The sequence below is a fragment of the Salvelinus fontinalis genome, unplaced genomic scaffold (assembly GCF_029448725.1).
Source record: "Salvelinus fontinalis isolate EN_2023a unplaced genomic scaffold, ASM2944872v1 scaffold_0005, whole genome shotgun sequence".
NCBI classification, from domain to species: Eukaryota; Metazoa; Chordata; class Actinopteri; order Salmoniformes; family Salmonidae; genus Salvelinus; species Salvelinus fontinalis.
Window position 1 is genome coordinate 191636 of NW_026600214.1, and position 27764 is coordinate 219399.

At 40.8% G+C, this 27764-nt stretch overlaps 1 protein-coding gene and 1 non-coding gene across 2 annotated transcripts; one reads left to right on the forward strand and one right to left on the reverse strand.

The window, feature by feature from the left end:
• Positions 1 to 27764, reverse strand: LOC129841979 (NACHT, LRR and PYD domains-containing protein 12-like). The gene is given in 21 exon segments (XM_055910349.1): positions 1 to 1420; positions 2586 to 2868; positions 8188 to 8208; positions 8294 to 8426; positions 8585 to 8713; positions 8868 to 9127; positions 11130 to 11344; positions 11477 to 11541; positions 12019 to 12056; positions 12671 to 12717; positions 13367 to 13922; positions 14059 to 14105; positions 14625 to 14798; positions 14971 to 15064; positions 15067 to 15239; positions 15319 to 15492; positions 16858 to 17031; positions 17115 to 18903; positions 19005 to 19171; positions 21132 to 21454; positions 27676 to 27764. Coding segments are annotated over 20 exon segments (4842 nt in total). The 5' UTR covers positions 21428 to 21454; positions 27676 to 27764; the 3' UTR covers positions 1 to 1413.
• Positions 19334 to 19409, forward strand: trnaa-ugc (transfer RNA alanine (anticodon UGC)). The gene has a single exon. It is a non-coding gene; the product is annotated as a tRNA-Ala (tRNA).

The window sequence follows — 27764 nt, forward strand, 5'->3', positions numbered from 1 at the left end:
AAATGTAACTGCACTTTTATTAGTTAGAATCTTAATTTATAGGGTGAATACTGGTATTAAGTGTATGAAGACTTTACATGACATAAATATCAACCAATAAACCTATAGGTGTTGAATCCGCCCACTGTGTTGAAACAGGAAGTCCATTAATAAGGAAGTAGAGGAAAGGGTCTCTTATTATAGCTCAATGGTGCCGCTGCTTCGCTTCACCTCCGTTCTGCCAGTAAGAAGACCTAGCAAGAATAAGGTTGTGATCTCTGTGATTTTCCTTCAAAATAAAAGTCCCGCAGTGATGATGATGAAAAATAATACAAATGGTTGAAATGTGTAACATTTTATGAGGAAATGTTAGCAGACTTAGAATGTTGCTTAACAATATGAAAAACGCAATGAAGTCAATATTCTTTATAGCACAAATAATAATATAGCATTGACCTTTGTTAACAGCATTAAAAGTAATTATTACTAGATAATTGCCATGGTAACAGCAGTAATACAAATAACCAAACATTATCCAAGATATCCAACAGAATGATCCAACATAAATCCAAGATGGCGTAGCAGTCAGACGTCTTTGTCCTGTCGTGTCCCTTCTATATATATTTTTGTTCAAATTCTTTAAAAAATATTTTCTTAAACCTCAACTTCTAAATACTCTCCTGCAACCAGCCTCACCCAATGTGGCGTGGATCTGTTTTTTTTTCTAAAGTATTTCTACTTACTTCGGATCTGGAATCCCTCAACTGAAGCTAGCCAGCTACCAGCTATCAGTCAGCAAACCACTGCTAGCGGTCATCAGCTAACCTTTAGCTCGGAAAGCTCTCTCCAGTTCGTAGAACGTGACTCAAACCAGAGCATAAAGTACCTATTTTTCTCTCCATATCCCCGGATTCCTACCGCAAACTCTGAACATTTTCATCTGGATCCTCGAAACTAGCTAGCCGCAATACTGGTTCATAGCATTTGACAGACCAACACCTCACCAGTCTTCTTCTCTCTAAGATGAGACCTCGAAACTGAGATATCTCGTTCTCAAAACATCATCTGGGCTTGCTGCCAAATTACAGCTACTGATAGTGAGGATTTGTACAGTCAGACACTTGATGAACACACAAATTGGTTTATAGAACAGCACATGAATAAAATACAGACATTTGTAAAAGAAAAGCAAACATAATTTCACTAACAATAATTTAAGTGTCTTTGTCCACAGACTAGGAGACAGGCCTCAGCATCTTCAGATTAGGTGGAGAAGTGTCTTTGTCCACAGACTAGGAGACTGGCCTCAGCATCTTCAGATTAGGTGGAGAAGTGTCTTTGTCCACAGACTAGGAGACAGGCCTCAGCATCTTCAGATTAGGTGAAGAAGTGTCTTTGTCCACAGACTAGGAGACAGGCCTCAGCATCTTCAGATTAGGCGCTACAAGACAGAGGATGGAGGAGAAGGGAAGAGAGAGATCAGAAAATATGGAGAAGAATGAGGAGTGAGATACACCTGAGATAATGATGTGATGATGGTCCTATGATACACCTGAGATAATGATGTGATGATGGTCCTATGATACACCTGAGATAATGATGTGATGATGGTCCTATGATACACCTGAGATAATGATGTGATGATGGTCCTATGATACACCTGAGATAATGATGTGATGATGGTCCTATGATACACCTGAGATAATGATGTGATGATGGTCCTATGATACACCTGAGATAATGATGTGATGATGGTCCTATGATACACCTGAGATAATGATGTGATAATGGTCCTATGATACACCTGAGATAATGATGTGATGATGGTCCTATGATACACCTGAGATAATGATGTGATGATGGTCCTATGATACACCTGAGATAATGATGTGATGATGGTCCTATGATACACCTGAGATAATGATGTTATGATGGTCCTATGATACACCTGAGATAATGATGTGATGATGGTCCTATGATACACCTGAGATAATGATGTGATGATGGTCCTAAGATACACCTGAGATAATGATGTGATGATGGTCCTATGATACACCTGAGATAATGATGTGATGATGGTCCTATGATACACCTGAGATAATGATGTGATGATGGTCCTATGATACACCTGAGATAATGATGTGATGATGGTCCTATGATACACCTGAGATAATGATGTGATGATGGTCCTAAGATACACCTGAGATAATGATGTGATGATGGTCCTATGATACACCTGAGATAATGATGTGATGATGGTCCTATGATACACCTGAGATAATGATGTGATGATGGTCCTAAGATACACCTGAGATAATGATGTGATGATGGTCCTAAGATACACCTGAGATAATGATGTGATGATGGTCCTATGATACACCTGAGATAATGATGTGATGATGGTCCTATGATACACCTGAGATAATGATGTGATGATGGTCCTATGATAGAACTATAATAAGATACATTTATTACAGGCAGCAACACAAAAACATGCTTCCATTCTGAAAAATACTTTCTCTTTGATCTGGGTAGCTATGTTTTTATTTGACCTATATTTAATCATTCCACATATTCAAGGTAGGGAGAAAAGAAAAGGGTCTTACCTAGATTCACTCAAGTACTTAACAAGATGGTGTTCATGTTCACTGAGAGCTTTGAGACAAGCTCCCATCACTTCTGGTCCTTTAGGGAGGACTGCATTCAGTAGTTCTCTCATTCGCTCCTGTTCAGTTGTTTCAGCTGTTATTCTGGAGTACTCTTCATCACCAATCATGCCCTTTGATGACAGATCATCTGCTATTGGCATTGGGTTTTTGACTCCCTGAATGAGTTTAGCCCTGTGTTTCTTCAGAAACTCCTCAGCAGGAATCCCAGGGACTGTTAATGCTGAAGGGGGGTGAATTAAATGAATATGGCTTTAGGGTGAACAGCAGCTGTTTCTGCATCTAACAGTCTCTCTAGTTATCATTCCTCTGAAAGTCATTTATTGTATAGAGCTGACTCCAGGGTTGTAGTCAATTCATATTCAAGTCAGTCAATATTAAACCAGTTTTTTTTTTTCAATCAGTCATTGAAAATATATGCCCTTTTCCAGTTATTGAATTGGAATTTCAGTTTACTTCCTGAATTGACTGACTTATTTGGAATTGACGCCTACCCTGGCTGACACAATTGTCTATTCTACATAACATACAGAGCCTTGCAAAAGTGTACATACCCCTTGGATTTCTCTGTTGTGTTACATAGTGGGATTAAAATGGATTTAATTGTAATGTTTTGTCAACAATCTACTGAAAATACTCTGTAATGTCAAAGTGGACCTGTCCCCCATAGATACAACATCTGGAAGGTCCCTCAGTCAAGTAGCGCATTTCAAGCACAGATTCAATGATATACAAAGACCAAGGATGTTTCTGAAAGCCTCATATTCACCGCCTTCGAAAAGTATTCAGACCCCTTGACTTTTTCCACATGTTGTAACGTTACAGCCTTATTCTAAAATAGATGAAAAAAAAAATCCTCAGCAATCTAGTGGCGCAGACCCTGGTTCGATTCCTTGCTGTATACAACCCGCCGTGATTGGGAGTCCCATAGGGTGGCGCGCAATTGGCCCATTGTTGTCCGGGTTAGGCCGTCATTGTAAATAAGAATTTCTTCTTAATGACATCACAATACCCAATAACGACAAAGCGAAAACAGGTGTAGACATTTTTTGCAAATGTATAAAAAATAAGAAACAGAAATTCCTTATTTACATAAGTATTCAGACCGTTTGCTATGAGACTCGAAATTCAGCTCAGTTGCATCCTGTTTCCATTAATCATCCTTAAAACGTTTCTACAACTTGATTGGAGTCCACCTGTGGTAAATTCAATTGATTGGACATGATTTGGAAAGGCACACACCTGTCTAAATAAGGTCTCACAGTTGACAGTGCATGTCAGAGAAAAAACCAAGCCATGAGGTCTCAGGAATTGTCCATAGAGCTCTGATATAGGATTGTGTTGAGGCACAGATCTGGGGAAGGGTATAAAAAAATGTCTGCAGCATTGAAGGTCCCTAAGAACACAGTGGCCTCCATCATTCTTAAATGGAAGGAGTTTGGAACCACCAAGACTCTTCTTAGAGCTGGCCGACCCCGGCCGAACTGAGCAATTGGGGGAGAAGAGCCTTGGTCGGGGATGTGACCAAGAACCTGATGGTCACTCTGACAGAGCTCCAGAGTTCCTCTGTGGAGATGGGGGAACCTTCCAAAAGGACAGCCATCTCAGCAGGACTCCACCAATCAGGCCTTTATAGTAGAGTGGGCAGACTGAAGCCACTCCTCAGTAAACGGCAGATGACAGCCTGCTTGGAGTTTGCCAAAAGGCACCTAAAGACTCTCAGATCATGAGAAACAAGATTCTCTGGTCTGATGAAACCAAGATTGAACTCTTTGGCCTGACTGCCAAGTGTCACGTCTGGAAGAAACCTGGCACCATCCCTACAGTGAAGCATGGTGGTGGCAGCGTCATGCTGTGGGGATGTTTTTCAGCGGCAGGGACTGGGAGACTAGTCAGGATCGAGGGAAAGATGAACGTTCAAAGAGATCCTTGATGAAATCCTGCTCCAGAGTGCTCAGGACCTCAGACTGGGGCGAAGGTTCACCTTCCAACAGGACAACAACCCAAAGCACACAGACAAGACAACGCAGGAGTGGCTTCGGGACAATTCTCTGAATGTCCATAAGAGGCCCAGCCAGGGCTCGGACTTGAACCCAATCCAACATCTCTGGAGAGACCTTAAAATAGCTGTGCAGCAATGCTCCCCATCCAACCTGACAGAGCTTGAACGGATCTGCAGAGAAGAATGGAAAAAACTTCCCAAATACAGGTGTGCCAAGCTTGTAGCGTCATACCCAAGAAGATTCTAGGCTGTAATCGCTGCCAAAGGTGCTTCAACAAAGTACTGAGTAAAGGGTCGGAATACTTATGTAAGGAAACACCCCCCTGAAATGGACAAAAATGAATGGGAAGTTATTGGCACCATACAAAACATATACACGATGTACAATACCACTCAATTCGGCGTTGTTTCATTCAAAACTGATTGCAAATGCCATATGGCAAATGCCAAGTGTTACACTGGAAAATCCAATAGATGGCGAGTGCGCTTTACCGTAATTTTTCATATTGCAAATGTAACAAGTCAAGACCCCCTTAAAAAAGTGCTTTCTGGAACGTTTTTCAAAATTCTTTTGATTTTTATGTCAATTACACATGTATAAGAACTGTATGAACATACTTTTGTCAAATTTTATTATCATCATTATTATTCTTTTTTTACTGGTCCATAAGGCACATGTTTTGTACATTTGCAATATGATTTCATAGGAAGTCAAAAGTCGAAAATATATATATATATTTTTTTAAACATCCAAAATGACAAGGGGCGCCCCCTATTGGATGGGCACGGGTGGGGGGTGCTCCCTACCCAACCATTGACTTCTTGCTCCCAACCTAAAGAAATTGTAATCACCAGGTGCACGGCTGTCCATTTTCAATATGTTTCAATGGGCATTTACCATCACGAATTTGACATGCTCAAAAATACTGCAGAAATGCAAAAGTGAATGACCCGATGAACTCGGGATGGCCGGGCAGTGATAGTGGTTCCTCTCCATTGCTCGTTGTGTTGATTTCATCATGTCCATTTGGTGATGTTTTTTCACTGTTGAATCATATTGCAAATGTACTGTGCGTTTGCAATATGTTTCAATGGGCATATACCATCACGAATTTGACATGCTCAAAACTCCTGCAGCAATGCGAAATTGACTGGGCCGATGAACTCGGGATGGCCGGGCAGTGATTCTGGTTCCTCTCCATCGCTCGTTGGTGTTGATTTCAGAATGTAATTTTAGTGATGGTACCTCACTGTTTAAACATATTGCAAAATGTACAAAAGTCAACTAGCAAGTCAGTGTCCATCAGTCAATTAGATATTTTCAGCCACCAAACTGATACAAACTGACACCACACCCACATTCTCCAACTCATTTAGAAACCAATTATCACATATTTCAGAGCAGGCCCAAAATTCACAGGGCCTTCCATTTAAATCATAATAAAAACATATAACACATTGTTACGTTCTAGCTGCGGGTCCAGTTCTGACATTATGTGTAGGCCTATGTGAGGCGACCTTGAATCCCAAGTTTCGGCTCGATAGGTTATTTGGTGCCCAAGCAAGACCTTAGGTGGATTTTCAGCACCAATTTTTTCCATGCCTTCCTATGGGGTCCTTGAATGAGCTATCGGACAAAAATGTTGGGGTCCGTCTCTATGGGCAATGCACCTAGTCTTGCAACTCTGGGACTTTTATAAATGTCGTCATTTTCGTAATGGTCCAAATTAATTGAAGTTATTGCAAATGTACGAGGCTGTTTCTCGGTCTGAGAACCTTCTAGAGCAACATAACTCACCGTACACTATCGACCTGAGCTCAATAACAGGTTTCTAAAGTTTCAGAGCTCTAAGTCTAACGGTTCTTTAATAGTTCGAACAAAAGTAACAATTGCAGGCACTGTCTGTCTCTAAGCCCCACAGTGTGTCACTCCATCCTTTCTGTGTGGGTGTGTGAGTATTTCTTGGAAATCTCATGGGATGAATGACTGATTTAGAGTTCATGAGGGTTGCCTAATCACACATATGAAGTTTTGGAAAGATTTTACTTTTTTAACCCTTCTAAACAGCACATTTGACACCAATTATGGCACTTCCCGGTTGGCACAGGAAGCTAAAAGTAAAGACATATCCTCCTTATTGTAGGCTTTTATAGAATCCTGAGTTTTAAGTCTTTATGTTAAGAATTATTTACAGAGGGTTAAATGAGTGTGTGTTATTTCAGAAAATCACAGAAAATCACAGAATTCTCGCAGAGCTCCAAAACCCACTTAAAAAAATGTTTGTCTGAACACGCTGCAAATGGATCTGTATATTTTTTGGGAAAATAACTAATTTTTTTGAACATCACCAATTGTACAATGTACGATTTCTCTTAAATTACGATAGATAAATGGCTGGTTCTTTTTTCCCTGACACCGTAGGTTTATGTACTTTGACGTAAAGCGGTCAAATTAGCGCTCTTTTTTAATTTTTGACCTTTAATCCCAGAAAAATGGCCATAACTCAAAAAGCGTTGAGGCCTCGACGCCATCTTGTTCGGGGCCAACTGCCCATTATGCTAAACCTATGCTCACCAAGTTTCGTCTTCAAAATATTTTCCGTTTAGGAGAAAAGGCCATGTCAAGATTGATGATGTTTGGTACATTTGCAATATGATTCCATTCACCCTCTGGTGGTATATACCGGGACAGCGAAAAAAAGGACCAAAATTTGAAAATGTTATCAAACGGAAACCGAATGTCCGAGAGACTTCATTCGATGACTTCCTGAAAGATCTGGCCCCCGTGCACAGCACACCGCCGTCCACGAATTTTACAAACGTTGGCGGACATCTAGTAAGGGACCGTACATTTGCCATATGGTGTTTCTCACTAACCATTCAGCAAATGTCAAAATGTTCCCTTCATGTATGTAAATGTGATCGTTTTTCTTTTTAATACATTTGCAAAAATGTCTAAACCTATTTTTGTTTATCATTATGGGGTATTGTGTGTAGATTGATGAGGGGAAAAACAATTGTATCCATTTTAGAACAAGGCTGTAACGTCAGAAAATGTGGAAATGTCAAGGGGTCTGAATACTTTCCGAATGCATTGTAACTCTCATGTTTACTTACTTGTTGAATGGGTGTCAGTGATGTATTCTGTCACACCCTGATCTGTTTCACCTGTCTTTGTGATTGTCTCCACCCCCCTCCAGGTATCACCCATCTCCCCATTACCCCCTGTGTACTTATTCCTGTGTTCTCTGTTTGTCTGTTGACAGTTTGTCTTGTTTGTTCGAGGCAACCAGTGTTGTGTCTCAGCTCCTGTTTTTTCCCCAGTCTCTCATTTCCTGTCTTCCCGGTATTGACCCTTGCCTGTCCTGACTCTGAGCCCGCCTGCCTGACCACTCTGGCTGCCCCTGTCCCTGAGCCTGCCTGCCGACCTGTACCTTTAACCCACCTCTGGTTTACTGACCCCTGCCTGCCTTGACCTGTCTTTGCCTGTCCCTGTTACAATAAACACTGTTACTTGGACAGTCTGCATCTGGGTCTTACCTTGGTTCTGGTAGTATTCATCTGAAAGATAAACAACATGAGGTTATATCACTCTAAATAGCATCTGGTACAAAAGTACAAAGTGATGATTGACATGTGCTCCTACCTCGTGATACTATTTCTGTCCATACTGTCCTCTCATCATCACTGAATAACTCCATCTCAATGTCATTCCCTGTCATTTTCACAACTGCCTTGAAAAAGCTTGGTGTGGTGTCTCTATGTATGAGATCAATCCTCTGAAGGGAGATGGAGAGACTGCTTTAGCAATGTAAACATGTTTCCCATGCCAATAAAGCCATTTGAATTGAATTGAGAGCGAGCGAGAGAGAGAGATCAATGCATAGAACTGTGACTGAAATGTCAGATTCATGTTCTTAGTCTACTGAAACTGTACCGGTGGATTGATGGAGGTAGAACAGGGAATGTTCAGTCTGAAGGAACTATTCAGTTTGAAGGACTGCTCTGGTCTTGTGTTGGGAAACCTTTTAGACCCTTGAAACTTGGATTCCTGTTGTTCTACAGCCTGCGAAACGAGGCATGAAATACCCAGCCAGTCAATGTATAGTCTTGTTCAGACATTATTCAGAAAACTAGCAACACGCTTCTCTTAATTTAATGAGTGTCAACAACTGCACCACTGTTTTGTTAAGCTCATCTCTATAATAATGGTCCCTCACCTGTATTTGGCCGGGGTTACTGGGGAACAGGTATAGGCGTGGAATTAGTGTTTCCTTCATCACTGTCAGATAGAGCATCAGCTCACAGTGGACATCTACGTTCCAAGAAAGGATATAGCTCAGTATAACAGAGATAGCTGAGAACTTGGGATGGAGAATCTTAGCATGGAATCTGGTGACCTCATGCACTTCCTCTAAAGACACTCCATGTTCCTCTACATGAAGAATCTTCATCTCATTCCTCAGGGAAGGGTTGGTCCCTGAACAACACAATACAAAGGAGAGAAAGACAAATATTGCATTATTTATCCAACTAAAACACAAAGAATATGCAGTATCAGATCACAGTAAACTCAAACTCCCAGAATAGTTCATTAACCTGTCTAGGATCAGCGTGGCGCTAGCGGCACACCCCCCCCCCCCACTGAAAAACCAGTGCCGCGAAATTAAAAAAAAAAAATTTTTTTAAATATTTAACTTTCACACATTAAAGTCCAATACAGCTAATGAAAGACACAGATCTTGTGAATCCAGTCAACATTTCCGATTTTTAAAATGTTTTACAGGGAAGACACAATATGTAAAGATGTACATCTATTACCTAAAAACACATTAGCATAATCCACCATCTTTTATTTGTCCACCAACACCAGTAGCCATCACCAATTCGGCTAAACTAAGATATTTATAGCCCCTAACCAACAAAAAAACTCATTAGATGACAGTCTGATAACATATTTATGGTATGGGATAGGTTTTGTTAGAAAAAAGTGCATATTTCAGGTAGATGGCATAGTTTACAATTGCACCCACCGTCACAAATGGACTAGAATAATTACAATGAGCAACGTGTTTACCTAACTACTAATCATCAAACATTTCGTAAAAATACACAGCATACACGAATCGAAAGACACAGATCCTGTGAATACAGACAATATTTCAGATTTTCTAAGTGTCTTACAGCGAAAACACAATAAATCGTTATATTAGCTTAGCACATAGCAATTAGCAGCCCAGCATTGATTCTAGCCAAAGTGAGCGATAAAAGTCAACATCGCCAAAAGATATTAATTTTTTCACTAACCTTCTCAGAATTCTTCCGATGACACTCCTGTAACATCACATTACAACATGCATATACAGTTTGATCGAAAATGTTTATATTTAGCCACCAAAATCATGGTTAGACAATGTGAAATGTAGACAAGCTGGTAAATAAAAAGTCCTTGCGCCACTTAGACAGTGATCTACTCTTATACATAAATACTCATAAACGTGACTAAAAAATATAGGGTGGACAGGGATTGATAGACAATTTAATTCTTAATACAATTGCGTTATTACATTTTTTAATTTATCCTTACTTTTCAATACAGTTTGCGCCAAGCGAAGCTACGTCAAAAAACATGGCGTCCTAAGCCACTAAAATGTTTCAACAGAAACACGATTTATCATAATAAAAATGTCCTACCTTGAGCTGTTCTTCCATCAGTATCTTGGGCAAAGGATCCTTTCTTGGGAGAAATCGTCTTTTGGTGGAAAGCTGTCCTCTTGCCATGTGGAAATGTCAACTGCGTTCGGGATGAACTGAAAAGCGTGCCCAACTTTTCACATCGTTGCAAAAATAAATGTCCCAAAATCGCACTAAACGGATATAAATTGCTATAAAACGCTTTAAATTAACTACCTTATGATGTTTTTAACTCCTATAACGAGTGAAAAGATGACCGGAGAAATATAACAGGCTAAACTAACGCTTGGAACAGGTGCGCGCCGGTGTCCTCTAGGCTCATGACGCAGCTCCAAAAGAATGACTAGCTTCAGGGTTTTTTCATTTGTGGGGCCTGTGAACGCGCAATCGACCCCATTGGAATCGTCATCACGTAAAGGCATCCAGGGGAAGACGTAAGAAGTGTCCGTGTAGTCATAGCAATGACAGTGCCCTTTTAACTGACTTCAGAAGAGTGGCCAACATTTCTCAAATCTGACTCCATGTCAGGGAAATTGCTGTAGAATGGGCTCTGTTCCACTTAGAGACAAAATTTCAACTCCTATAGAAACTATAGACTGTTTTCTATCCAATAATAATAATAATATGCATATTGTACGATCAAGGATTTTGTGGGAAGCCGTTTAAAAAATTAGCCAAATTAGCATAAATAGTCTAAACAGCGCCCCCATCCCCAACAGGTTAATTCAGGAAGTGAAACTCAGTTACATGGAAATGTCTTTCTGAATACTATTTCTATATGGTTTTACCTAAACAGACACAGTGTGGCAGATGAACTTCCTCCAGTTCACCTAACTCCATAGTGATGTCCAGCAATGGACCACCTTGTGTGTACTGCATGTCTTTCAGAAGGTGACTGTACGCTTCCCAGTTCCTGAAGTGATACTTCAGAATGACATCTCTCTCACACAGCCAGCGGATCCCAGACACTGTGCACTCATAACTGCCTTTGGGTGTCCTGTGCCTGAGGGCAACAACAAGATATGGTAGAGAGGGTCAATGGTCAAATGGAGAGGTTGGATTAGAAGACTACTCCCAAAGGTGATCGGGAAATACACTAGCAGGTGGAATGAAATGTTAAAAGTAGTTATTTTACCCGAACATTGTCACTCCCTGGACAGTGGAAGTCAAGGGTTCAATCTGAAGCCAGTGGGTGGAGTCCTGAAAAAGGACAAGCATGTCAGTAATACATATGGGGCCTGTTTCCTGGACACCGATTGAGTCTAGTGCTGGACAAAAAAGCATGCTCAATGGAAGTTTATATAGAAAGTTCTTTAAGGTCCAGGACAAGACTTAATCTGTGTCTGGGAAACTGGCCCATAAACCAAAGTAGCTCATCAAATATATGTATTCAATGTTACATGGAATGCTGGTGATTTATCAGTTAAACTGTCTAATGACAAAATATGACAACAGCTAAAATCCTGCATGCCTACAAGCAGAACACAGGAATGTCTATATCCCAGTATGAATGGTTGGTCAGTACACACCTGGCTTTGAGACTGTGTTTATATTACTAAAGCAGAACACAGGACTGTCTATATCCCAGTATGAATGGTTGGTCATTTCACACCTGGCTTTGAGACTGTGCCTGACTCCTGCAGGTATGTAAAATAAAGAATTGACATTATGACTTACCTCAACATGGTCACAAGTCTTACAGCTCTGAGGAATCCCTGAAGTCAAAAGTAGTTGTTATTTAAAATGGACAATCTCATGGAATAACGAATTAATAATTATTAAATAGACTTCCAATAAAAATGAATATAAATGAGCAACAGTTTCTGAATGTACACTCATTAGCATACCATAATCTGACATTAGTGTTATATTAATTAATGTTTGTGGAAGCAGGAAACAACATCGTTCTGGTCCATGTTTTGTAGATGTTGGGGGCCTGATTTCTGGTAGATCCTAGGATGAGAGCTTGTAGGGAGAGTCAGCTAAATGATGTACGAGCAGCACCACAGATATTGTGATGAGCAAGATGCCTGACTTCTCTCTCACAGTCACACACAGTATCTGCCCATGTGCAAGGGTTCTCTTGACTCTCTTACAGAGTATTAGTCACGGAACCAAAACGGCAGAGAAGTTTAGCCTCTGTCTTAGTTGTTGTAGAAATTGACCCACTACGCTGCTTACTTTGTGCTTCTACGTCATATCACTGACTCTACATTTAAGTTTGTTTTGACCAAAAAGATCGTGATTGTGTTCCTTGCCTGGGAATCAACTATATTGAATTCTTTAAAACTATTTTGATTTAAAAACAATGAAATAAAATAACGCTCACATTTCTCAGGTCCAGGCTTGATCCAACTCTCTCCACCATGGTCTCTGCTGTTGGTAAAGCAGAAGGATAGACTGTGAATAAACTAAATACAACTTATAAAGGATTTAAATAACATACCAGTCTTCATAAGCAGTACAAAGGGTGTATAAAGGGTGACAGAACAGCTCCCTATGTAGGGTGCATTGCCTAAATGTGACATAACCCACTATCTCACCTTCCATAAAGTCAATACTGAAGGTCACATTTAACTAGGCACAGTCTAACTGTCTGTAGGTCCAAAAGAACACATTAAAACGCATCACCACTACTACTAATCTAACTGTCTGTAGGTCCAACAGAACATATTAAAACACACCACTACAACTACTAATCTAACTGTCTGTAGGTCCAACAGAACAAATTAAAACACACCACTACTACTAATCTAACTGTCTGTAGGTCCAACAGAACACATTAAAACACACTACTACTACTAATCTAACTGTCTGTAGGTCCAACAGAACACATTAAAACACACCACTACTACTAATCTAACTGTATGTAGGTCCAACAGAACACATTAAAACACACCACTACTACTACTAATCTAACTGTCTGTAGGTCCAACAGAACACATTAAAACACACTACTACTACTAATCTAACTGTAGGAATGATTCCAGAGGAAAACAAATGATAAAACATTGCTATGACTCACCTCTGAATGTGTTGGTCATCTATCTGACACAGGGTCACTGAGGAGGAGGAGTAAACCCCAAACACAGGATAGAGGGGTTCAGTGAATCTGGCGTGTTCTGAATCAAGGTGTGTCAGTGTACCAGAGGAGGACACACTATAGAAGGACAAAATACCAGCTGGCCAGTCCAGATACACTCCAACTCTGTTAGAACCAGGATCAGAGATATATGTGCTGCATCCAGCATGGTTAAAGACATAACCATCTTTAGAGCAGAGTAACCAGCAGGACCATTCCTTCCTCTTCATTCCTTTGGACGCCACACCAATGACAGCCTCGTCACCATCCCTCTCCACCTCCCAGTAATAATGACACCCAGATAAGCCTTCTCTGCAGAGAACTTGGTAACGACATTTAAAGGGTATTGAAGGGTATTGAACTTCGGGACTACAGTCAAATCTGTCTGGATGGTCTTCATAATGCTGATTCTCTTCCACCAATGTCACCTTCCTGTTCCCCTCAGACAGTATCAGGTTTGGGTGTGCTGTATTTGGGTCCAGGGTTAGATGACAGACATCTGTAGACAAAAGGAGAGTTTAATCAAACCACGTCTTCATACAAAATATTGTTTTGGAGGAACAGCACAAGTATTGATTAGTTACTATGTTACTATAGTCCTGAATATGCAGTTAATTAGGATTGAAGAGACTTACATTTCCTCGGCCCTGATTTCAGCCTGCACTCTCCACCATGATCCACACTGTAGGAGAAACAGGTTATTGACTGACAAAGACCTAATAAAGCAGTCAACATTTAAACCATATTGTTATGTTCTGGTGCACTATCCAAGTTCATTACTAGAGACATACAGGTATTCTATCCTACCTACTGCATACAGAACGGAGTACAATTCATTACTAGAGACATACAGGTATTCTATCCTACCTACTGCATACAGAACGGAGTACAATTCATTACTAGAGACATACAGGTATTCTATCCTACCTACTGCATAGAGAAAAGAGTACAACTCATTACTAGAGACATACAGGTATTCTATCCTACCTACTGCATACAGAATGGAGTACAATTCCAACAGGATATCAGAGATGCAGAAGAAGAGTATTCATGTGGTGATGATGTATGCTGTGTTGGAGTGCTCAGCCTGCTGGGTAAACTTCCCCTTAATTCTACCATCATGTCCTCATGTTACTGACCCTACTACACTACATATGACACAACCGCTGCTTACACTATTAGGACATCTATTCTGACTTACTTCAGCTTCATCAGTTTATATGTGGGATCCACCAGAGCAGCTGACAGCAGTCCCCCTGCAGTGTCTCCTGGGTGATTGTAGCTCAGGTCCAGCTCTTTCAGGTGGGAGGGGTTTGACCTCAGAGCTGAAGACAGAGCAGCACAGCCCTCCTCTGTGACCAGACAGCCAGACAGCCTACAGAGAGACACACAACAGCTGTCTAGGTTGGTGTACTGGTGTCAATCGTATTTGAGGACACCCATACATTTGTCCATGACATAAACATTGTGATAAAACAACAGATTTCTAGAGTATTTTTTAATTTTACTAAGCTCAGTACCGACCTGACTGAAACAGCTGTACTTACCCCAGTGTGTGTAGTTTACAGTCTGGATCCTCCAGTCCAGCAGACAGCAGTGTAACTCAGCTCAGTACTGACCTGACTGAAACAGCTGTACTTACCCCAGTGTGTGTAGTTTACAGTCTGGATCCTCCAGTCCAGCAGACAGCAGTGTAACTCCTGAGTCCTGCAGGTCATTGTCTCTCAGCTCCAGTTGTTTCAGTTGTGAGTTGGGTGAACTCAGGACAGAGGCCAGATCTGAACAGCAACCCTCTGTCAGACCACACTGACCCAGACTAGAGGACAGAAGAACACATGATTAACACATGTTTAAAACATCCACATAATAACTCATACTGAAGATATTTAACTCACACTAGTGTCTGTATGTTGCGGAGTGGCCTGGTTAGTCCAACACAGAGCAGCTCCACTCCTCTGTCTCCCAGGTCATTGTTGCTGAGGTCCAGTTCTCTCAGGGGGGAGTTTGGTGTCTGCAGAGCTGAGGTCAGAGTCTCACAGGATTCATGTGTGAGTTCACATTCAGCTAGCCTGTAGAGAGGAGATATGTCGATACACTGTTAAATATGCAAAGCTTTAACAATAATGAGATGCATTAAGACAATAACAGAAGGACGTGATTAACCAATGTGAAAAACATACTTTTTACGGCCCTTTTAATTTTTTTATATATATTGATTTATTCATATATTTTTTGCATACGTTTTTACAAGATGAGTGATGAGAAGAGAATCAACCAGCTCATTGGGTCTCTCTCTACACCCCCCATATGCCATGTCATGAAATATGCAGACAGGCGGATTAAAAGTATGTTTACATTGTAATACTTCTGACAGACAACTTCTAACTTCGCCCATAACTTTAGGAATTATAGCATTCCCAGAAAGCATGAATTATTGACTCATTGTTAGTTTTACACTTCAGACATGATTCTGCCGTTGTGCTTTAGAATTTGTTCATTTTGTCTCGTGTAATAAATTCTATACATTAGTTTATACTGGATTAACTATACATTTTTGCTAATGTAACAGTTTAACTTTAGTCTGCCCCCTTGCCCCTACCCGGGCTCGAACCAGGGACCCTCTGCACACATCAACAACTGACACCCACAAAGAATCGTTACCCATCGCTCCACAAAAGCCACGGCCCTTGCAGATGAAGGGGAACCACTACTTCAAGGTCTCAGCAAAAGTGACGTCACCTATTGAAACGCTATTAGCGCGCACCATCGCAAAACAAGCTAGCCATTTCACATCGGTTACACTAACTTTAATTTTGTTAGTTATGTTCCAACATTCCCTCCATCTTGTGCCAATATCAGTTATTTTAAAGTTTTGGTTTCAATAGTTTAGATTTTTTACTAAAAACACATACTAACTCACTGTTACGACAACCGCCGAGGTCCTTCTCCTTGTACGGGCGGCGTTCGGCGTCACCGGTCTTCTAGCCATCGCTGATCCATCTTTCATTTTCCATTGTTTTTGTCTTTCTTTTCCACACACCTGGCTTTCATTATCCAATGACATGTTCATGTATTTAACCCTCTGTTGTGATTATTTCTATGGTCATGATGTTTTTTTTGACGGGTGCTGTGTTTATTTACCGTTGGTTTTTTGGTCAATTGTATTTGTTTACCTTGTTACCTTAACTTTTGAGTAAAGTACGTTGCTCACTCATTTTGCTCTCCTGACAAATATGACTTTATTATTCAGCTTCACTCACCTTCTGACACTCACTCAATATATTTAACCTTAGTTTGATATATTTATCACGTTTTATGAATGTTTCTGCATATTTACCAAGATGTTAAAATAATGTTAAAAACATAATAACACATAATTACTACAAATATATAAACACTATAAAGACAGTGGATACCGAAGATATTTAACTCACACTAGTGTCTGTATGTTGCAGAGTGGACTGGTTAGTCCATCACAGAGCAGCTCCACTCCTCTGTCTTCCAGGTCATTGTAGCTGAGGTCCAGTTCTCTCAGGGGAGAGTTTGGTGTCTGCAGAGCTGAGGCCAGAGTCTCACAGGATTTATATGTGAGTTCACAGTCAACCAGTCTGGAGAGAGGAGATAATCTGTTAGATATACAAATCCTTCATTATAATGATACTGTAAACATCAACTCAATCACAGAACTTACAGTGCTCTCTTGCAGAATTTCACTACCGGCATTAACCTCTGATAACCTTCCTCTATTGTGCTGTATGTCTTCAGGTCAAACTCCTCCAGCACCTCCTCTGACATCAGTAACAGGTAGGCCAGGGCTGAACATTGGTCAGGTTTAAGCTCTGTTTCTGAAAGAGTTCCTGAATGCAGGGAGGTCTGCATGTCTTCAACTAGAGAGTTGGCACCAAGTTCATTCAGACAGTGGAACAAGTTGATGATCCTTTCTGGTGAGGATTCCTCCTTGATCTTGTATGAAAGGTACCTGACTGTTTCCTCATTGCTCTGTGTTGTACTTCCTGTCTGTGTCAGAAGGCCTCTTAACAGATTCTGATTGGACTCCAGTGAGAGACCCAGAAGGAAGCGGAGGAACAGGTCCAGGTGTCCATTCTCACTCTTCAAGGCCTGGTCCACTGCGCTCCTGTGTAAGTCAGACAACTGGATTGACTCCTTCTCTTCATCATCACTAGTGGGGGAGAAAACATTTTCCTTCTTGTCCAGACATGATTCTAAAGCATGCACTGCTGCTAGAAACTCCTGAATGCTCAGATGCACAAAGCTGTAGACCTTTTCTTGGTACAGCCCAGAATCCTCTTTAAAGATCTCTGTACACAATGCTGAGTACTCTGATGCCTCTGTGACATCAAGGCCACACTCTCTCAGGTCCTCCTCATAGAAGATCAAGTTGCCCTTCTGCAGCTGTTGGAAAGCCAGCTTTGCCAGTTTCAGGATCATCTCTTTGTCTGACTGAGACAGTTCCCTTGGGTTTGTCTCTGTGGCTTTGTTGTACTTCCTGTTCTTCACAATGATTTGGATGAGCATGAAGTGTGAGTACATCTGGGTCAGAGTTTTGGGAATTTCATCCTTCTCTGTCTCTTTCAGGATCATCTCAAGGACCGTGGCTGATATCCAACAGAAGACTGGCATGTGGCACATGATGTGGAGGCTCCTTGATGTCTTCATGTGTTTGATGATTTCACTGGCCAGATTCTGATCTGTGATCTTCTTCCTGAAATACTCCTCCTTCTGTGGATCATTGAACCCTCGTACCTCTGTCACCTGGTCAACACACTCAGGAGGGATCTGATTGGCTGCTGCAGGCCTTGAGGTTATCCAGATGAGAGCAGAGGGAAGCAGATTCCCCTCGATGAGGTTTGTCAGCAGCACGTCCACTGAGGTTGGCTTCGTGACATCACAGCACTTCTCATTGTTTTTGAAGTCTAGAGGAAGTCGACACTCATCCAGACCATCAAAAATGAAAACAGTTTTGGTTTCACCATCTTCAATGCTGTCAATCTCTTTCAGCTCTGGGAAGTAGTGGGAAAGAAGTTGCATCAGACTGCATTGGTCCTTTTTCAGGTTCAGATCACGGAAAGGAAGAGGAAACATGAAATGAACGTCCTGATTTGCTTTTCCCTCGGCCCAGTCAAGGATGACCTTCTGCACAGAGACTGTTTTTCCAATGCCAGCGATTCCTTTGGTCAGCACAGTTCTGATAGGTTTTTCTTGTCCAGGTAAAGGCTTGAAGATGTCGTTGCATTTGATTGATGTCTCTTGTGTGGTTTGTTTCTTGGATGCCATCTCTATCTGTCTAACCTCATGTTCATTATTGAGCCCTCCACTTCCACCCTCTGTGATGTAGAGCTCTGTGTAGATGTCCTTGAACAGACTTTGGTTTCCATTGTGTCCAATTCCTTCAGATATGTGTTGATACTTGTGTTTCAGTTTAGCCTTAATGTCTTGTTGGACTGTCAGCAGAGTTTGACCTGTAGGAAAACAATGAGAGTTGGGACTCATAAGTTTGTGTGTGTGTTTTATAAGGGCCTTTGTACCGTTCTTTGTAATATTGTATGAAACACAGTCTTACTTATTCTGTCCAGAAGGTTGTGTGTGATCTTTAATGCATCCTCACTGTCCAAACTGTCCACTTCCTTATTGTCATCTGGTAATGGTTCCTGGCTGAAATCAGGTGGCTGATCACTCTTCATTGATAGCAGGCTGGTTGTAGGTGACTCTGCTCTGGGCTTCTGGACACTGAACAAAGCAGGGAGACAGATCACCTCATCAATATCACATCAATACCTCATCTACTTCATTTTAACAACTGTATAGTTGAACTTCTAGAAGTCCTGCTGTTTCTTTTAAAGCTACAGTCTGCAATTGGTAAATCCATTTTTGGCCCTTTAAATGAATGATGGCCCCGTGTAGCTCAGTTGGTAGAGCATGGCGCTTGCAACGCCAGGGTTGTGGGTTCGATTCCCACGGGGGGCCAGTACAAAAAAAGTATGAATGTATGTAATTGTAAGTCGCTCTGGATAAGCTAAATGACTTTAAAAAAATAATAAAAAAAAAAAAAAGTACAGTCATGGCCAAAAGTTTTGAGAATGACACAAATATTAATTTTCAGAAAGTCTACTGCCTCAGTTTGTATGTTGGCAATTTGCATATACTCCAGAATGTTATGAAGGGTGATCAGATGAATTGCAAAGCCCCTCTCTGCCATGCAAATGAACTGAATCCCCAAAAAACATTTCCACTGCATTTCAACCCTGCCACAAAAGGACCAGCTAACATCATGTCAGTGATTCTCTTGTTAACACAGGTGTGAGTGTTAATGAGGATAAGGCTGTCACTCTGTCATGCTGATTGAGTTAAAATAACAGACTGGAAGCTTCAAAAGGAGGGTTGTGCTTGGAATCATTGTTCTTCCTCTGTCAACCATGGTTACCTGCAACGAAACACGTGCCGTCATCATTGCTTTGCACAAAAAGGGATTCATTGGCAAGGATATTGCTGCCAGTAAGATCGCACCTAAATCAGCCATTTATCGGATCATCAAGAGCTTCAAAGAGAGCGGTTCAATTGTTGTGAATGAAGGCTTCAGGGCTCCCAAAGTCCAGCAAGCGCCAGGACCATCTCCTAAAGTTGATTCAGCTGCGGGATCGGGGCACCACCAGTACAGAGCTTGCTCAGGAATGGCAGCAGGCAGGTGTGAGTGCATCTGCACGCACAGTGAGGTGAAGAATTTTGGAGGATGGCCTGGTGTCAAGAAGGGCAGCAAAGAAGCCACTTCTATCCAGGAAAAAAGTCAGGGACAGACTGATATTCTGCAAAAGGTACAGGGATTGGACTGCTGAGGACTGGGGTAAAGTCATTTTCTCTGATGAATCCCCTTTCCGATTGTTTGGGGCATCCAGAAAAAAGCTTGTCCGGAGAAGACAAGGTGAACGCTACCATCAGTCCTGTCATGCCAACAGTAAAGCATCCTGAGACCATTCATGTGTGGGGTTGCTTCTCAGCCAAGGGTGTGGGCTCACTCACGATTTTGCCTAAGAACACAGCCATGAATAAATAATGGTACCAACACATTATCTGAGAGCAACTTCTACCAACCATCCAGAAACAGTTTGGTGACGAACAATGCCTTTTCCAGCATGATGGAGCACCTTGCCATAAGGCAAAAGTGATAACTAAGTGGCTCGGGGAAGAAAAAAAGATCTATATTTTGGGTCCATGGCCAGGAAACTCCCCAGACCTTAATCCCATTGAGAACTTCTGGTCAATCCTCAAGAGGTGGGTGGACAAACAAAAACCCCACAAATTCTGACAAACTCCAAGCATTGATTATGCAAGAATGGGCTGCCATCAGTCAGGATGTGGCCCAGAAGTTAATTGACAGCATGCCAGGGCGGATTGCAGAGGTCTTGAAAAAGAAGAGTCAACACTTCAAAAATTGACACTTTGCATCAACTTCATATAATTGTCAATAAAAGCCTTTGACACTTATGAAATGCTTGTAATTATACTTCAGTGTTCCATAGTAACATCTGACAAAAATATCTAAAGACACTGAGGCAGCAGACTTTGTGAAAACTAATATTTGTGTCATTCTCAAAACTTTTGGACACGACTGTAGACCTACATTTGATGTAATTTGGGAACATTTTCCTTCATATCTTTATGAGAACTGTATATTTTACATTTAATCTCTTACCTCTTAGAACTGGTGTCTTGAGTCATTTTAGAGGCAGTGGTCCCCTCCTCTCTCTCCCCAGAGAGACTCATTTTAGAGGCAGTGGTCTCCTCCCCTCTCTCCCCAGAGAGGCTAATTTTAGAGGCGGTGGTCCCCTCCTCTCTCTCCCCAGAGAGACTCCTTTTAGAAGCAGTAGTCCCCTCCTCTCTCTCCCCAGAGACACTCATTTTAGAGGCACTGGTCCCCTCCTCTCTCTCCCCAGAGAGACACATTTTAGAGTCAGTGGTCTCCTCCTCTCTCTCCCCAGAGAGACTCATATTAGATGTAAGTCACAGCTCACTCAGCTACAATAAGAGATAACAGAACAGTCAATATTTCTGAACATTGTTGAAGAACCATTAATAACAATGACAACACTTTTTCTATCTGTGTTAAAGAGTTCAATCAGCGACTTCATATTGTTATTCTTTTGATTTGACTTGGATCCCAATTAGCTGACTCCATAACAACAGCTAGTCTACCTGGTTGGATCCCCTGACTCCATAACAACAGCTAGTCTACCTGGTTGGATCCCCTGACTCCATAACAACAGCTAGTCTACCTGGTTGGATCCCCTGACTCCATAACAACAGCTAGTCTACCTGGTTGGATCCCCTGACTCCATAACAACAGCTAGTCTACCTGGTTGGATCCCCTGACTCCATAACAACAGCTAGTCTACCTGATTGGATCCCCTGACTCCATAACAACAGCTAGTCTACCTGATTGGATCCCCTGACTCCATAACAACAGCTAGTCTACCTGGTTGGATCCCCTGACTCCACAACAACAGCTAGTCTACGTGGTTGGATCCCCTGACTCCATAATAACAACCCATTTTTTGGGGGAAATCTATTACAGCAAAATACTTCATTAATTGTTAATGATTTGATATTGATATAAACATGCCTGCATTGGGTCTTTAAAACTAGAATCCTTAGTTGCTACATCCATTTTTGGACTTATGAATGAATGATATACTGTATACTGATTCATTCTTGAAGAATATAACTTATAAATGTCTCATGAGTTCAGTTCAACTGTCGTACTCCATCAGAACCCAAAATATAAGCTTGTTTTACTCCAATGTTTGGAAACAAACACCATAGCATTAAAACATGGTTAAACCTGTAATTTAATGTTGATATCATGTATGGTCAGTCCTTGAATCCATAGCTCCGTCTATGAATTTAAAAACCCTACAATGGTCGCGCCCCCGCGGAAATCAAATTAACATAAAACAATCCCCATCAAAAAAAATGGTTTTTTTGTTGTTGTTGCATGGGCTGCGTCTCAATCGCTGCATCTGCCGAAATAGCCCTTCCGCATCTGCGGTGAAAGGTGGCAGAGTTAGAGCGGTGTTGGTCAGACCATGAGACATCCCGAAAATCGGTCTTCTCGCAAAATCTTATGTAGCGTCTGAACGGTTTGTCCTACAAACTATTATGACCACTCTATTGAAAGATGGGAGTCTCTGGGAGAACATGATGGTGTTCTCTGTTTTCCTCTAGGACGCCATCAAGCCTCAAGACTCATCTGAAGGTCTCCGGTACCAGTTTAAAAAATGAATGGAAGTATATATGGAGATAGTTTAGGCACTAAAATAAGCAGTACTGACTATCTGTTATTCAATGTGTTTCTATTGGCTAATAGCCGTAATGACAATCTGTTGTTCAATGTGTTTCTATTGGCTAATAGCAGTAATGACTATCTGTTATTCAGTGTGTTTCTATTGGCTAATAGCAGTAATGACAATCTGTTATTCAATGTGTTTCTATTGGCTAATAGCAGTAAGGACTATCTGTTGTTCCATGTAGTGAATCTGTTATTCAGTGTGTTTCTATTGGCTAATAGCAGTAATGACAATCTGTTATTCAATGTGTTTCTATTGGCTAATAGCAGTAAGGACTATCTGTTGTTCCATGTAGTGAATCTGTTATTCAATGTGTTTCTATTGGCTAATAGCAGTAATGACTATCTGTTGTTCCGTGTTTATGGAGAATGGAGAACATTGATGGGGTGGGGGCCACAAAAAAAACGCAACACATCATGAGGGACCGCAGTGTCTCATGGGTCTGCGTACACACATCCATACACCCCCATGGGTCGGGGATAATTCTACTCATGTTGCCATGGGGACATGTTGCCATGGGGTGGAGGTAAATGTTAACAATTTTTAATATGATAACTGATGATCAACGGGACCCACCCTGGTTGGTAATTCAACCATGCTTACTACAAGTATAACCGCTAGACTAATTGACCAATCTAAAAACATGTAGCTAACATGGGCCAATAGACTGACTGCTGATGCTCAACCACATTTACACACTGCACCATGTGTTTTCTATTATTCTAACGGTCAACAGGAAGTTGAGATCCAGACTGAGTCCCAAAACAATGTTTTTATTATTGGTCCCAGAACGCCAGTTGCCCATCCCTGGTTTAGTGAATAGACCCCATGCACTGCTTGAGTTCACTTGAGGTGCGATCCGTTTATCTCGCCCGGCGCCCCGGGGTTTTCATTCTGAGAAAAGGCGTGCTGACGATTCAACCCGTGGTTCACAACGCGCATAGACGAGCCGGTGAAGTTATATCGAGCGCAACTGCAGTGAGCCAAACGGACCACCGCCTTCCTGATCTGTCACCAGAAAGTTTTAAACTTAAAATGTGATTTAGCCCTACATTTAAATAGTTTCTATGCACATTGTTTAACGTCACATTTACTTGACGAGACAGACTATTTTATTTAATGAAAGCTATAAATTGCGATGCACGTCTTCTTTCAGGAAGTGAAAGTGAGCCAGTTTCCACAGATAATAATCACCTTCATGTGCTGTCAATCTCCTATAACAATAATACCCTACCTCATAGCCCTGTAGCCTATAACAATAATACCATACCCCATAGCCCTGTAGCCTATATCACATCACATCTTATTGATTAGGCTAATCACTATGAATCAACAACAATGTAAATAAACCTAAAATAATCATTCTAGAAAGTTTAAATCAATATTGTATTAGCTTGGCGGATGTTTTACCCCCTAAATCATCTCTCTCTTTATGATAATCTAACTTCTCAAAAGTACTTTTCTACATGACATTGTAAAAGAACGCTACAAACCTCTGAAACGTGTTTCCTCGACGATAACGCCCGTTAATTCCTCTACTTCCTTATACTAGTATTTCCTGTTTCAACTAGTGATGGGTCGTTCGATAACGATAACGGTTGTTTTTGAACGATCTTTTTGGTGAACGTCGGTAACCGAATTGCATCGGTGAAAGAGCCGTTCATTTAGCTCCCTGGTTTCCATACAGCTACGAGGCGCTTTTTTTTTTTAGCTCAAAACAACGATTACCTGCAGATAAGTTACACAATAATAATTCTCTAAAGAGGGTGAATCCTTACTGCAGAAACAATACCTAGTGGGGAGAGCGCGTCATTCTTGTCAAGGCTTTGTAGTGAGTAAAAAACAACAGGTGATCTAATAATTGAAATACTAGTTATCGAAAAAAAGAAAAACGCCAAATTAATTTTTTGGCCAAAACTTTTGTATTTTGCTAATGTTATGGATTTTAGTGACGTTGCCAATTCTTGTTCCACGAATGTATTTCGTTTTTTGGTCCTCAAAACTTGAACTCGAGATTTACCATTTGGAGAACGCAGCGTTTCCCGCAACCATATGACTGGTCGGGTAAGCTAATGCGTCATCACACTCCCTCATCTGATTGGTCGGGTAGGCGGACCTTCTGACTTTGTGGCTGTGGTAACTAGTGAGCAAAACAGATCACCACCTTCCTGAGTTTCTCAACCTAATGTCGCGTTCAAAACAACAGGGAACTCGGTAAAAACTAAATCCGACTGGGAAACATCGATTTGAACGGTCCTCTTTCTCGAGCGTTGACACCGTATTCTTCCGAGTTCCCAGTTGTTGTGAACGCGGCATAAACTTTCCACATTAGACCTTCATTTAGTTTCAATGCCCATTTGCTGCACGTCACTTTTACTTGGCCGAATTGAAGCGAAGGACTTTTATTTTTCAAAGAAACTAGTTTAGGTGATACACGTCTTTCTCCGGGAAGTGAAAGAGCGCAAAGAAAATAATCACGGTCATGTGCAGTCAATCTCCCATACCCTACCTCATAGCCCTGTAGACTATAATATAACATTGATTCATGTTTTCTAGGCTGATTAATTACTTATGAATTAATTATGAATATTCTTTAAATAAAAAATGTATAATAATAATCTCAGACCCGAGATGCAAAAACTCCCAAATGCAATGTCCCAAGAAGGAAGTAACTCTACCTAAATAATGCACAAGTGACATTTTAACTTCATTCATGAGGAGAGAGAATGCAGGAGACAGTCAACTAATAAACATAAAACAATCATTTATAGAAAAAAAGGTGATGTCTGTGTCTGAACGTCTGTATCGGGATAGCCTGCTCCTTTAACGACAGAACAAACAGAAAATACTGTCAGCTTGAGACCTAAATATGCCTGGATAAACACTCACAATAATGTGTTTGTAAAAGTGAATTCAAAGGCGGTGTAGAATGACTGTATATCCTAATAATGCATTGAAGTAATATATTTCTTTTATTCAGCCTAAAGGCGAAATGTATTGGCATGATGTTGAAGTGCTGTTGTTGATGAGTTGTTGAAATGCTGAGCGCTCCTGCCAGCCTCTAGCATGTCACACATACTTCACAATTTATTTCTGATCTGGCCTTAAAATAATAATAAAATAAATAATAATAATAATAACAATAACAATATAGGCTAAACGTCTTGTTCCTGACTGATTCAGAGTTAGTATGTTGTTTAGTAGCCAGTTGAAATGATGAAAGTCGTTGTTCCTGACTGATTCAGAGTTAGTATGTTGTTTAGTAGACAGTTGAAATGATGAAAGTTGTTGTTCCTGACTGATTCAGAGTTAGTATGTTGTTTAGTAACCAGTTGAAATGATGAAAGTCATTGTTCCTGACTGATTCAGAGTTAGTATGTTGTTTAGTAGACAGTTGAAATGATGAAAGTCGTTGTTCCTGACTGGTTCAGAGTTAGTATGTTGTTTAGTAGCCAGTTGAAATGATGAAAGTCGTTGTTCCTGACTGATTCACAGTTAGTATGTTGTTTAGTAGACAGTTGAAATGACGAAAGTCAATTGATAGTGACAGAATCCGACATTATTTCTCAGCAAAGTCCATGTTTTTGTTTCCTCGGCTATAGAAGGTTGCAGCACAGTCTCTGAATGTCATAGAGACAAACCAATGATATTCTATATGCAACACAAATCCCTCTTGTTGTTAGTAACCTAAAGTCAAATTAAAATAAACGCTGTTTATGTGAATTAAGCCTCGAATTAGCCTACTTTCAGCACACATGCGCTGTTCATCTCCGCGGCTGCTGCTTCATATGTCAATTATGTAAATTAATTAAATATGGTTTATTGTTTATTTCTATATTTAATTGAAATGAATCAGGGGAGCCCAGTTGAGACCAGTGTCTCATTTGTAATGGTGTCTTGAGGACAACAATTCTATCAATACAACAACAAAAGATTAAAAGAAACTACACGACAGCTGTAAATACATTCAGCACTGCTTGAGATCACATGAGGTGCGATCAGTTTACCTCGCCCGTTGTACCGGGGCTTGTATTCAGAAGAAAGGTGTGCCAACAACGACTGAACCAGTGAGTAACATTGTGCAACGGTGCACCGGCCAAGTTATATCGAGCGCACAGCAGTGAGCAAAACGGACCACCCCTTTCCTGATCCGTGTCGCCAGAAAGCATTTTCAACGTTGATTTAGCCCTACATTCACATAGTTTCTATGCCCATTGTTGCACGTCACTTTTACTTGACTGACTTGTCGAAACAGAGTGTTTTCTTTAGTGACAGCTTTACATAATTCCGATTCACGTCTTCTAACGTGGTTTCATCATGCGGATAATAATCACGATAAGGCGCTGTCCGTCGCCTTTACCAATAATACCCTACCTCATATCCCTGTAGTCTATAATAATAATACCATACCTCATATCCCTGTAGCCCATAACATCACATTGGATCATATTGATTAGGCTAATCAATACGAATCAACACCAATGTAAATAAGATGTGACTTATCATTTTATAACAATATACAATATATAACACCTATAACAATAATACCATACCTCATAGCCCTGTAGTCTATAACAATAATACCATACCTCATAGCCCTGTAGTCTATAATAATAATACCATAACTCATAGCCCTGTAGTCTATAACAATAATACCATACCTCATAGCCCTGTAGTCTATAACATCACATTGGATCATATTGATTAGGCTAATCAACACTAATCAACACCAATGTAAATAAGATGTGACTTATCATTTTGTAAAGTTGAAATCAGTATTGTACTAATCTAACAATTATTCAGACGTATTTCCTTCAAATAATCTGTCTCTCTATGAAAGCCTAACTTCTCCACAATACTTTTCTACATTAAATTATAAAAGACGCTACAAACCTCTGCTGTTTTAGTCTTCTACCCGTAAAGTCCATTTCTTCCTCTTGGTCCTTAAACATGGACTACCTGTGTTGGGACATGAGGTGGAG